Source organism: Balaenoptera musculus, chromosome 14 (genome assembly GCF_009873245.2).
Source record: "Balaenoptera musculus isolate JJ_BM4_2016_0621 chromosome 14, mBalMus1.pri.v3, whole genome shotgun sequence".
In the NCBI taxonomy this organism is placed as follows: Eukaryota; Metazoa; Chordata; class Mammalia; order Artiodactyla; family Balaenopteridae; genus Balaenoptera; species Balaenoptera musculus.
Genome location: NC_045798.1, coordinates 62,380,390 through 62,393,903, shown reverse-complemented (window position 1 = coordinate 62,393,903; position 13,514 = coordinate 62,380,390). Strand labels below are relative to the sequence as shown.

Below are 13,514 nucleotides of genomic sequence, written 5' to 3'. Positions count from 1 at the left end.
TAAATAAAATTAAAGCCTAGATTTTTAAATAATTAGTTTCAGGTTTTTCTCAGATGAGAGCAGGTTAGATGATGATTATATCAAACGATGGAACTTGTGATTGTGATTGTAGGAAAAATTTCAGCAGCTCTTCATAGGTTATTGTATACTTATGACACCAACTTCTTTTTCTTAAATTTGTTGACTTTGTAACTTTTTGTCAGTTGTGGTCCAGAGTTGTGATTATAGTTAAATATGCTCTGAATTAAGTTTTTTTCTGTCTTTTGTTTTGTATTTAAAGTACCACCCTTGATTTTTCTTTCGTAATAAGTTATATTGGGTTAGAAAAAGACCCTCCCCACCTCCCCCACCCCCATTTTCCTTTAGAGTCATGACCTAATGTTGCTTGAAAGAAACTTGAACATAGTCAGGAGTCTTACCCCATGGTGAATATCCAGGTTTGTTACATTCTGTGCATAGAGTGGTAGTTCTAGTGGAAAAACCCCAGCTATAAGGGACGGTCCTGGACTTGACCTGTTTGGAATGTTAAATTCCATCTGTTTGGATTACAAACAATACAAGTTTTCTTATGCCAAGTAAAGTCATGGCTATTAAGTTTTCCTTAATTTTTCTTAACAAGAATAGAAAATTGAATGCTATATCTGGAATGAAATCGGAAATTCAGAGTAGTCCCTTAAGTACTTTGTTGACTTACTGACTTGAAATTCCCTTGACCTCTCCTGACCTCTGCTATCTTACATGGCAGCATTTTTCTTCATGTTCTTCAGTCCCTATGAGCTGTGTGGTATGTGGATAGTGTAGTGAAAAGAAAGGAAGGGACGATAGGAATTTATTGGACACCTACTGTGTATTCAGCTGTGTACTAAGTGTAGAAATATAAACATTTAAGTTGGATTGACCAGTATGAGATCATGTGAAATCTAGTGCAAAGTTGCATGGTACAGATTTACCGTTTTTTACCTTTATTTTTCTTATATGGTACATGATTTCTTATTTGGACTCGTAAATCAGTTTTTGAGTGAATGAACAAATGAATGAATGAATGACTGTATGACTACATAAATATAAGTTCTGTAGGAGTTCATGCCCATGTCTTCATTTATTTTAACTCTACTACTCTGCACCCTCCTGTTCAAACCTTGGCCTAATGCAGGACTTTTTACTCAGCTTCATTCCATAATGCCCATTCCTCTTTCTCCTATTCCTATGAAGTTTATTTGGATGATTGCATTAAACTCTTAACTGGGCTACCTGCCCCATTTCCCCAGTCCACTGTCCAGATGATAGCTACCATCTTTCTAAAGCTTGCTTAGAGTTATTCAGTAGATCCCTTTTACAGTAGTGTCAAGTCCAAACACCTTAGCATGTTATGCAAAGCTGTCTAGAGTGATAATTTAAGATTGTGAGCAGTAGGTCTTTGACTATCATCAAGACTTTTTGAGGATAAGAATTCTATTTAATCATATCACATGCTCCTGAGCTCCCAGCTCCTGGTAGAGTATTATTAGGCTGGTGGGTGATCCCTCAAAACTGGCAAGGAACAAAAGATAATTTTATTCATTTAGGCCTCTGATGATTTAAACAACTATTCTTCAGATCTCTAACATTCTTTGTGAAGGTAACAGATTAGTTTTGTAGTACATTATGACCTAGTAGTAGCCATTATTCAGTAAATATGACTTAATTTTTTTTTCAGCTAAAGAAAGGGTTTTAAGTAACCTGCGGAAGCACGAGGACCCCCAACCTCCCCTTGTTCTGCAGCCAATGAGGCCTCCTGTGCCAGTTATTTCCTCAGCCTCGATCCTGAGTCAGAAGGACGCCATCCAGCTGGTACGCACAGACCTGAATCTGCTGCGGCAGCAGGCCAGGTAAGACCACAAGCCCTCCAGGATCATGCTTCTGTGCTTGCTGCTTTGACAGCCTGATGAGTAGCACCTAGGAGAGCTTCTTCATTAGCCTTCTCACCACCAGGGTAATTTGACCAGACTGGCTCAGATGGTTACCTTAGTTAACCAAGTTGTGACAAGTCTTTTAATTTCATGTGGAAATTACATGGTGCTTTCATGGCCTATATAAATTGTACAGTTTCTTGTGGCATTTCCAAGTGTCAGCAGTGCCAGCTAAATTTTTTTCTTACGCTTTTCCCGAGGAAATCTTCTGATACTGGAAAGATGGTGTTAAAAGGGAATGAAATGAGATTTACTCTCTTTTGTCACTGCTTTGCTCTCTTACTTTCCATATTCTTTTAAAAATTGACACAGATACTTGATTGAAGTGTGGGAAAGTCATTTTAGTATTTTGAGTTCACAGTGGATACAGAATGATCACCTGTATAAGGTTTTGATTGTAGCTTGTGATCCTGTGAGGAGGAGTGCGTGTAGAGTCTGTTTTATTTATAAAGTGAAAGAGTTTATCTTCGCAAAGCCCATGGGAATCAATCTCTTATTGGCCCTTTATCCCTTGGTTGTCTTTGGTTTAGTCATGTATCGTATGTGTGTTGTTTGCACATGCACCACACAGGCCGCCTGCACATCACCGTAATAATCAATACAGTTAAAACAGTGTTGACACCCATGTAAACAACTAGCTTTCCATGTCTTCCACATCTCAGTTTGAATTGCTAATATCTAAAAAGTCACTGATACTTACAAATAAGGTCCCCCTTTAGGATGATTAAATCAGGATGGAATTCTCATTTGCTCTTCTGCATTTAAGGGTTCATTTAAAAAAACATTGTTGATATAACACAGATTCTAAATGGAGCTTTGTTTCTGGCTAAAAAGTTGTCTTACTTTTCCTTCCTTTTTTAACTCTCTGACTGCCAGGGAGAGGGTTTGGGTAAGTCTTGGCACACACACCTTTGGTTTTTTGTTACTGTGGAATTCTTGTGCCTTATCGTTCTCTAATGCAGGCTGGGGGTGACTGGAAGCCTTTATCACTTATCATTAAATCTTTCCTAAGACTTTTTTTTTTTTAACCTACCGATGATGTTTTTCAGAACTGCAGCTCTTCGGGAATCTCAGCAGGTTGTGCTGGACAGTGAGCTGTTGGACACAATGCCCAAGCAGTATGTTAATCGAGAAGAACAGACCACGCTACATTTGGAGTGTAGAGGCAGTAGTGGCAAGAAGTGCCAAGGAGCAGGAGTTGTAACAGTTCAGGTAAGATTAAGTCTCTTCATAATTCAGAGAATTTCATTTGCGTCCCTAATATTGGCATATCATTGAGAAAGACTGAAAGAAGTATTTAGTACATCATCCATGTCCCAAAACATTTAATAGTTTTGGGGAGAGTGAAGATACACACAAAGCTAATCACTTATTTCCATAAGTGCTGATGAGTCTTGTAAGACAGATAGTCAAGATAGAAATGAAAAGAAAAGGGGAATAATTGAGATGATTCTTGGAGAGAGGGGCTCAAACTAGTGTTAAAAGATTTTGGTGATGATAGTTTGGATTCAGTTAGAAGGAATGCGGGAACGGGGTCACCATGATTTCACCTAGGGGCCAGTGGCTCAATCGATCTGTTTCGGTTGTTTTTTTGGGGGGCGTGATTCATGTTGGAAAGGTTGGAACTCACATTGGAAAGGATCATCACGTGGGGGCTCTGGCTGAATGCTGCGGGTAGTGGGGAGCCACTGAAGACAAAGGTGGGAGGCACGTGCGAAAAGCAGATCAGTTGGGTGGAGCTTGCTAACAGGCCAAAGTTGGGTCTATGACATCGTAAGGACTTCAGAATGGAAGGTTAGCCTTAGCCAGTATGTCATAGCACTCACTTTATGCCAGGTAGAGTCTAAACACTTTACAGAACTTGTTTTATCCTCACCACAATACTGTAAGGTGGGTATCTTTATTGTCTGTGTTTTCCAAGTGAAGAAATAGAGGCATAGAGAGGTTAAGTTACATATCCAAGGTGACGCTGCCAGTGAGTGGCAAAACCAGGAAGGCCCAGGAATTCCAGCTGCAGAGTGCATGCTCCTTAGTCACTGCACGGTACTCTTTCTGCAAGTGAATTCAGTATTCCGTGAGCTGGGAAAGAAATGCTTGGAGACAGGCGCTACCTGCTCCTTGACTACACTTGCACAAAAATAGCTCCTCTTTTTTTGTTAGCTTTTACAAATTGGGGTATTTATTTTACTGACTCTTGGTTGTCTTTCAAAAATTTCCCTTCTTTTTGTGCCAGTCCATATTTTAACAGTTCTAATGTATTTTTCATCAGTTTCTTCTAGGAGACTGTTTTCTTAAAATGTCTTCTTTGAAATAATTTTTTATACTCATATTTTTTATTACCTTCAAAATTCATTTCTAATTTTTTTCAACATAGTTGTATGCCTCTATTAAGAAATTTGGCCTGGAATGTGAGATTCCTAAATACTGAGATAATATCTTTGGCCAGGTACCTTATGAAGTTAATTTTCTTTTGGTGTGTTTTTATTCCCCCAGTTACTAATGCTTTAGCAAGACTAAGGTAGAGGTGTTTAAGAAGGATCACTTGCTAAAATAATAAAACCGGAAGAAAAGTTTGCCAGCTGAGGGTGGAGTTTGAGTTGGTGGGAAAAAGGCTGAAAATGTATCCAGTTATAATAAAAAAGGGACATTTTATTACCAATCTGTGTTTTTACAAATATGGTATTTTTCCATATTTTGAAATTACATATCTTTGTCAGGCTGTTAATTCTATATAGAGAAGGGAATTCTCCTAAAATGCCTTTTTTTAAGGGACTACTGAGATAAGTACAAAGAAATGTCTTTCCAATTCTGGCTAATAGCTTACTGTTTGAAGAGTTGTAAATATTTGCTGTCCCAGCCAAAGAACAGGTCTGATTGCTTGACCTCCTATTAAATTGCAGGGTCTTGGCGGTGGAAAATACCACTAGGCAGACCTGGGAGCTTTAATTCTAAGCCTACCAGTGACCTGTCTTTTTTCCTTTTCAGAAAAAGGGATTATAGTCTTGATTTATCTGAACCCTTGAATTCAAATTTCTTTTATAACCTTTAGTTTGTTAATTCTGAAATAAAAAGGTACACCTTTTCTAAAATACCTTCAAAATAATTTTGATTGGAAGGAGATCAGAAAGAAGATGATCTATGATAGGGATTAAAATGAATATGCCTTAGATTTTGCTTTTACAGACAACACAAAAAATACTTTTCAAAAGAAAAATTGGTAGATGCTAAGATTGCTTGAAGGAAGAAGTAAAAAAACAAGAAAGGACAGACAGCAAAAATAGAGGAGATTTTATAGAAGCTTAAAGAATTTGAAAAATAACTGTGTTTTGTGGCCATAACCTCATTAGAAATATCCAAGTTTTCTTAAAGCACATTTTAATTTTCTGCTGGCCTTACTTGTTGCCCAGTGCCCTGACTTTCAGTTTGGGAAGTCCCATCATTTGGAAAATCCAGAAGCTTGGGAACTCCCACTGATGGCTCCTAGAAGTATCGGTATCAACAGTACTACTCCAGCCATTATTTTGCCTGATGATGCAGATGTGCCAGGGGAATTAAAAATGTAAAGACAGCAAGCAACTTTCGTAGTCTGAGACTTAAATAGGATTTCTTTGGAAAATTATACAGTGCTAATTCCAGCTGTCCTGGGCAGTATTTACTGGTTGATACTTCTAGGAACTGAAGATAAAATTTTTTTTTGCTACTCATTAATGGCTAAGAGCAAAGTGGAGGAAAGTTAAAACTCTAACTGCCGTGAAGCTTGGGCGTTATCTAAGCAAGTCAGTTAGGTTTGCTCTGATTTTTTGTTAAATATTGTACTTGAGTCTAATGCTGTCCATTACACGAATGGATGACTTTAGTTTGTAGGAAGAGAGGTGTTTGTCAGGGGTAGGGAAGGTGAGTTCTGAGTGTTTATGGCTCATCAAGAAACTGTCACTGGGAGAGAGTATTCCTGAAGAAGGTAGATTGTGTTATTCTTACAATGTAAAACTGTAGCCCCTCCATATTCAGGCGTCCAGTGACCACCTCGTGGTTGTGATTGGTAGTGTTGATCCTGTTTGACATCATTCTATCATCTGGTGATGCTGAACATCATGAGGCCTCTTCTAGATTCCTCGGATCTCTAGCCACTTCTCAGTTTCCTCCAGGGTTCCTCAACGCTTGGATTGCTGGTTGTGCTTGGTTCTACTCCTGATTCCCTTCTTCACTGTGATACCAGCTGCTTTTTCCTTTTGTCTGTGCTGGAGTTCTTAATCTGGGGTTTGTGAAGGGTCTTTAGTGGGCCAGAGAAGACCCTGAAAGTGTATAGAAATTTTTTTTTTCCTGGAGAGTTCATAGATTCAGTCGATCCTCCACAGTCCATGACCCCCGAAGGGTCAGTCCATATGTTGATGACTCCTGTTCTGTTTGTCTAGTCCAGATTTCTCTCTTGAGTTCTAGGTCTAGACTTCTTCTTGCTTACTTAACGTTCTATGAATGTCCCATAGATACCTCAAACTCCTTAGGTCCTAAACTAATCTCATCTTTACCTGTCAAACCTGTTTTTTCTGTAATTCCACTTACCTGGGCTCCCAAGATGGAGACCGAGGCATCAGTATCCACATCCCCCCCACCCCCACCCCTATACTTCCTATCTAGTTGCTTTCCAAGTCATATTGGTTCTGCCTTTGAAATGGCTTTAAGTGTATGCCTTTCTCTGTTTGTATTGCCATTGCCCTATGGTCGGCCCACATCTCTTCTCCCCTGAACTAATACAGCAGCCTTCCTGTCCATAGTCTTTCTCTCTATCTAGTTCATTTTCCACCATTCATCTTTTTAAACACAAATCTGATCACATTTCCGGGCTAAAATCCCACGTTGGTTCTCTAGTATCTAAAAGGAGTATGTCTCTTAGGACCCTCCATAATCTGTTCTTAATCTTTTTCTGGCAACATCATTTACCCTCTCTTCCACTCTCCAAACCTTCTATTTTCTAGCAATTTAGACCTTTTCTGTTCTGCAAACATGACATGCCTTTGTTCTTAGCAGATGCTGTTATTTGTTCTCCCCCACTCATTTCTGAGCTTCTGCTCATCCCTTCATTCCTTGGTTCAGGCAGCATCTTTTCTTGAGGTCTTCTTGACTCCTCTAGTCAGACTGAGATATTCCCTCCTCTTATCGCAGCTTGAGCATGAATGCTGTTGTAGTTACCTGCTATTTTTCCTACCAGACTGTAACCTCTTTGGGAATCGAGCTCCTGTCCTTATTCATCTGTATTACCAGTACCACCTAGAATGGCTCTTGGCACATGATAGGTACCCTTTAACACCCCCGAATCAGTCAGTGAGAGCCACAAGCACACCACTTGTTAGACTGTATTACAGCTTGTTTTGTGTTAGGATTAGTTCTGTAGCCTTTAACAGATTTTGAGTTACCTGAGGGTCAGGATCTTGTCTTTTTCATGTTTATGTTGTCAGTGCTTCACACAGTCAGTGTCACAGAATGGATGTGTTTGAAGGAATGAATGATGGATACATACCCTTCATAATGATCTCCCTGAAGATATTATCTGGCTGTGGAAGACATGGAAGTTGGAACTTTTTCCTACTAGAAATTGGCAATCATTTTTGATCCTGCTTACCTTTGGCCAATTTAATGCTTAATTGGCCAGTTTAATGCTTTCCAGACAAAATCCTGACTTAAATACCACGCACTGCTCCACTTACCTTTTTACTCTAATACAAGTGTCTCCCAGGCATTCGATCTTGGAAAACAGTAAGGCTGGTCATACTTCAGTGCACTACTTTATTTCTCAGCCCTGGTTCAGAGTATTTCTTACCCCTTGCTTGGGCACTCTCACGTTCCAGGTAATCTGCTAGGGGCTTTGCTTACGTTTTTCATTTAGCTTCACAGAATGAGGAAGAGAAAGCAGGTTCAGAGAGACTCAGAGACTTGTCAAACTCACACAGCTAGTAAGTGGCTCAGTTGGAATTCAAGCCCGCATCTATTTAAATTCAAGAGTTGTGCTTTCCATTCAGTATTGGGAAATGGCCAGGCCATTTGCTTTGGCTGTTTCAGCTCTGATTTTTGAAAAGTAGCTGATCATGATGGTCAAATCTCATTTGAATTAACATGTGTACCCGTTTCTTTCTGAGTTAGTGTGATAGGAGTGCTTCTTTTTCAGTGATTAGAGAATTCCTGAATTGGATGAATTTTTAAAATCAACTCCATGGAAAATAATTTTATATTTCAAGTGTGAATTTTAAGTTCTAAAATTAAAACATGTTAAGCGTATTTTAAATATAAATTTCAATAGCTCTTTTGTAAAGATTTCAAATTATATCATGAAAATATCTTATTGCTTAGTAGAATTTTTCTGTGAGGGAAAGCCCTGGAAATTTCCAGCCATCTGCAAATGTTTGAACTATGTGTAGCTTGTTTTGGGTATACAAAAGCCAAAGATATTTTCTGGGAAGTGAGACGTGCCTCTTCTGTGGTCGCCTCTCCTAACAGAAGCCTCTAATAATTTGGTGATATTCCCTGAGGATATGGGATGATTTATAATAGGGTTCCTTTTGTTTTCTTTGGTATTGTGGGGCATGTTTGCTGGACCCAGGACTGATTTATTATCATGTGAAAAATTTGCTCATTCCTAGAAATGAAAGATGGAAAAGACCCACTGAGGGCCTCACATTATTTTAACAGCTTACTGAAGCACATGCTTTGTGCAACTTTTGTATTTCTTTGTCTACTTATAGTGACTCAAGGGGACGGGCTTCTAGCATGCTGCTTTGTTCTATTGTCTACAGCTTCTTGTAATTATGAGCTGGTAGTCATTCAGTCTCTCTCACCTCCCCTCAAGTAAGAAAAGAAAACTTTTAACAGTGGTAGGAACAATGAACAAAAATAAGTAGACTAGGAAATTATGATAATTTTGGGTTTTTTTGTGAGAAAGTTTAAACTTTCCTAAACTAGTTGATTTTCTTTTATTCTTCAGCATAAGTAGTTTCTACAACATGGGGTGGCAGTTTTAAAGTTCAAGTTACAAAGTGATTTTAGTCTTTTCTCTCTGCATTTCCCAGTCAAGTGAGCCTCTCTTTTTTATTACCCATTGTCTTTCCACTTCCCTTCATTCTTACTGTCTTCCTTCCTCCTCTCAGATTCTCTCTTTTCCTCTCTTTGATGCTTTCTCTCCAGGTCAGCCAAGGGCTGTGACTCTCAAAGACCCAGTTTAACTGTACTTGATGACATATTGGGCAAAAAAGCTGACTGCACATACTCCTGAGCACATTTTGGGCTATTAAACATTGGCCTGTTATTTGAAAGATTTGAAATAAAATATTTGTATTGATTCATTATGTGGTTTAATGGAAGTAATTTACTTTTTTTAATCTTTTGTTTCTCCAGTAGTAAAAATTGAAGTAATTGTTGTTAACATTATATGCTCTTGGATATTCACTTTTATGCCGTTTTTTAAAAATTAAACAATACTTTATTGCTAAAAAATGCTAACCATCTTTTATGCCTTTCGATTCGTAGTAACAGCATATTATTTCTTTAAAACAAGAAGTTTTATAAAGATTTTTAACACAACATTGGTGAGTTTTGTGGAAGAAAGTTATTATCATGATCATAAAAGCAGGGGCTCAACATGCCATCTGTCAGAGTTGGTGCTGCACCGGGCTGCTGTGTAAAGCAAAACAAGCAGGACCATCGCCCTTCAGGAGCTTTTGATCTGGAATTTATGAAAATAGCTCTGGCCGGGGTACAAGGGAGTCATTTGAGCAAGTTTGTAAATTAAGTAATTACGTTATTTATAAACAAAGGATACCTGTAATCACTGCAGTGGTGGCTGAGGTCTGGGTTTGGGCAGGTGCATATAAAAGAAGATGTAGACTCTACTGCTCACCCAAGTGATTGGGGAAGACTATGTGAAGAGAATGTAGGATTTAAAATTCCTGCTCTCTAAATGTTCTGGTCTCTTCAGCATTTCCTGCCATGCCTGCAAGATAAGCCCAAATTCCCTAACCTGCATTAAAGGTATCTCTAAGACAGGCCCCCCTGCTCCCCAGTCTGATTACACTGCCCTCTTCAGCCCTGACCCCCTACTTGGTTGAGCTCCTCTTGGCTGTCCCTCTGTCCTGTCCCCCACAACTGCCGCATTGTGTTGCAACCTGGGCCTAGGATATTCTCTGTATCTGTCCACAGGCAAAAAAGGACATTAAAAATGTACATACAAAGCAGTTATCGTATAGGTCACCATCAGTTAATTAGAGAAAGGGATATTAACAACCCCCTCAAATAGGAAAGACATAATCTTAAATAAAGTATAGTTTTAAAAAAATTGAAATAAATTTAGTTTTTTTTTTTAAAAAGCTCAAATTCTTCTTATTTTTCACATCTTTACTGAGAACCAATAAAAATTTTATCAAAGACCAGCTTTTAGGAACCACTGAATTAGTCAATTGCGCTTTCCTAGGCACACAACTGGTTTGGGCACTTCTTGTATTTTATCTTATTTTTGGTGTTTCTTTTATAAGTATATATCTTTTCTTTCTTTCAAAATGGCAGTTGTTTTATTAACAGATTTGTATCATCTTCTTTTTATGTTTGGTGCAGATGAAACGTGCAGCCACAGTGTCTTGAGTCAAATTATATGTGCTTCTGGATTGGGAGAACAGAGAGGGGTATGGTTATGGGGAGGGATGGCCAACAGAGGGGGGCTTGATGTGCTTCAAGAGAAGCCCCAGTGGTGGGAGACACTGAGTTTATTTTTGATGAGAATTGGAGCATTGAAGCATGAGTGATTTAGAACATAGCCTACAAAAGGATCTGAACCAGCAATGAACTAATTCAAGTTTGATTCTTCATGAAAAGCCTGAGATTCTCGTATAGGTTTTTGACGTTTTTTCCCCCATCCTTCTCAGGTTCAACTGAGAGTTTTGAGTTACAATATTAGTTGTAATAATATTCTCTTTATCAAATACCCAGGATATTTGTAATAAAATATCTAGAAAGCTGTAGGGGCAAATACGTCTGTTGACCACTTCAATTTTTGTTAGTTTGAAGGTTTGCATAAGAATGAAGCAATAAGCCAACAGCTTCATGTTTTGCGAAAAGAAGTGAAGCAGTTGCAAGCAGAAGCTGCTAAACCACCATCACTTAATATTGTGGAAGCCGCTGTGCATGCCGAAAACTTGATTACGTAAGTTTTGAGGGCATTATAATTTAAAATACTATTTGTTATTACTGACAGTAATCATACATGCTGCTATAGCCACCAGTCACCCACTAATTAGTACAGGGATCAGCGGCCTTTGGGCCAAATCTGACCTGCCATCTATTTTTATAAGTAAAGTTTTATTGTGACATAGCCATGCCCATTTATTTACCTAATGTGTATGGCTTTTATGCTACAATGGCAGAATTGAGTGTAGTGACAATTTATAGCCCATAAAGCATAAAATATTTATTATCTGGCCCTTTGTAGAATAATTTTGCTGACCCTTGAATTAGGAGGTGATACATTGTATTAGAATTCAATCACGGAGAGACATAGTGCTTAAGTTTTGTATTAAAGTCACATTTACCCAGGATGTCATCACTGAGCAAAGTTGGCAGTGGAATTGCTCAGGGGAACTAGGGCTCTCAGGTGTAGTTGCCAACTTGCGTTTGACTATTGTGGTTTCTCTTAGAGCTCTCCTTTTTCTTCCCAAAGCCACCAGGACATTACCTGGGAAAGGGGAGGTTGACTCTGCCTTTTACTACAGAGGTGACTGCATGTTCTAGTACCAGCAGTGAATCGCCCAGTAGATTAGGATGGTGGTGTGGACAGGGGAATTGAGACCTTTTGTGGGTTGGATTGGGGGTGGGGGTCTGAGAAGGAGGAGGAGATAAGGTGAACAAGAGGTTGATGTTTCTTTTACTAGGAAAGAAACTCAAAACAGAGTGAGAATTAGAAGAGATATCTTTTATTCTAGGATCTTGTTCTATACAAAAATCTTTTTCTTCAACCTAAGTCAGTATTTTGGATTTTAAAATTTAGGGAAATCAAGGTTCTTGTGTTTAAAAATATGTATTTATATTATAATATGTGAAATTGAGTAATAAATTATGAATTACATACAATTATGAAAATATTTAATGTTAATAAAGGCTGAATATTTTCCCCCCAGGAGGACATAAAATCACTTCTGTGTATTGAAAAGTTGTTGGGTCAAGTTGGAAGCTATCCCGTGAAATATTTCTAAAGTGACATTCATATGGGGCTCTGAGGACTCTTAAGAATATTGCCTGAGAAATGTAGATAGAGTATCAGGGAAACACTGTGGGTCTGGATTCTTGTACTGTAGACCAATAGCCTTACCTACATTTTCCCACAGGGCCTTAGTGAATGCCTACCAGTCGCACCCCACCCCTGGGGTTCAGAAGGTTGGCATCAGCCTCTTCTTTACTGTTGTGGATTACGTCAGCGATGAGACCCAGCGTCATCCTCCCACAAGGCAGTTCTTTACTTCATGCATTGAGATCTTGGGACAGGTAAGGTTATCCTGTGTTTTTAGCCTTATTTACATATGATGAGTCCCTACAGTGTCCTCATTACATATAGTCAGGGTTGACTCCACACTTATATTATAGGTTCAGAGTCTTACCTAAGTCAGAAGCCCCTTTGAATTGCTGACTTCTCAAGATGTCGTTGGAATTGTTGATATGGAATTCTGCTTTTCATACAAGAGAAATTAAATTATTAATATATGTAAGTCTCTGGGGAGACATCAGATTCTATCTTATGCTGTGTTAACAGTGGTATTACCAAAGCTCTTTATTGTTTATAAAATTCTTTTTGATTCATTATTTTATTTCACCCTCACAGTGACTCTGTGTGATTGATAGCATTCCCATCTCAAAGATGAGAAAACTGGTCTCTAAAAGATTAAGTGAGTTGCCTAAGGAATACAGCTGGTGAGTGCTGGAGCTGAGAGGGACCCCAGGTCGTCTGACTCAACATTCTGTGCTTGCTCCACCTGTCCATCGCTGCCTCCCAGTTGCTAGTCACCATTTATTTACTTATTTGACTTATTGTTAAATATATGGATATTTAACAAGGGCAGGGGCATTGTATCCATACAGATTTATGAAATGTGTCATAAAAGCAAGAAATGCCACTTGCTGGAAAACATATAAATACTAATTAATCAGGTACTCTCACCCAAATTCAATTAAATAAGTACCTATTTATTGGATACTTTTAGGGAGGTGATACTGAGCAGATATTAAAATAGATGTTTTAGAATAGATTTTTGCCTGATTATAAAATTGTTGAGTGCTTATTGTAAGCAATACAGACAGCATAAAAAGTGTAAAGAGGGGGCGGAGTCAAGATGATGTTCTAGGAGGATGCGGAATTTGCGTCTCCTCACAACTAGGGCACCCACCAGGCACCAGAGGGGGACCATGGACACCTAAGGGGACGGGAGGAACCTCCAGCGACTGGGCAGGACGTGGGGTGTGGGGGGAGTGCAGGGGGAGGAGAAGTGGAGGTGGGACGGGAGTGGTGCCCCTGAGGAGCGGCTGGGGGAAGGGAAAGGG

At 38.9% G+C, this 13,514-nt stretch overlaps 1 protein-coding gene across 2 annotated transcripts in view; it reads left to right on the top strand.

The window, feature by feature from the left end:
* The window catches only part of EPG5 (ectopic P-granules autophagy protein 5 homolog), a 123,808-nt gene that overhangs the window by 67,126 nt on the left and 43,168 nt on the right, over positions 1-13,514 (top strand). For both annotated transcript variants that reach the window (XM_036874785.1, XM_036874784.1), the window contains exons 26-29: positions 1,697-1,868; positions 2,999-3,161; positions 10,988-11,130; positions 12,308-12,464. In XM_036874785.1, the coding sequence (XP_036730680.1) occupies positions 1,697-1,868; positions 2,999-3,161; positions 10,988-11,130; positions 12,308-12,464 (635 nt within the window). The remainder of the gene's footprint in view (positions 1-1,696; positions 1,869-2,998; positions 3,162-10,987; positions 11,131-12,307; positions 12,465-13,514) is intronic.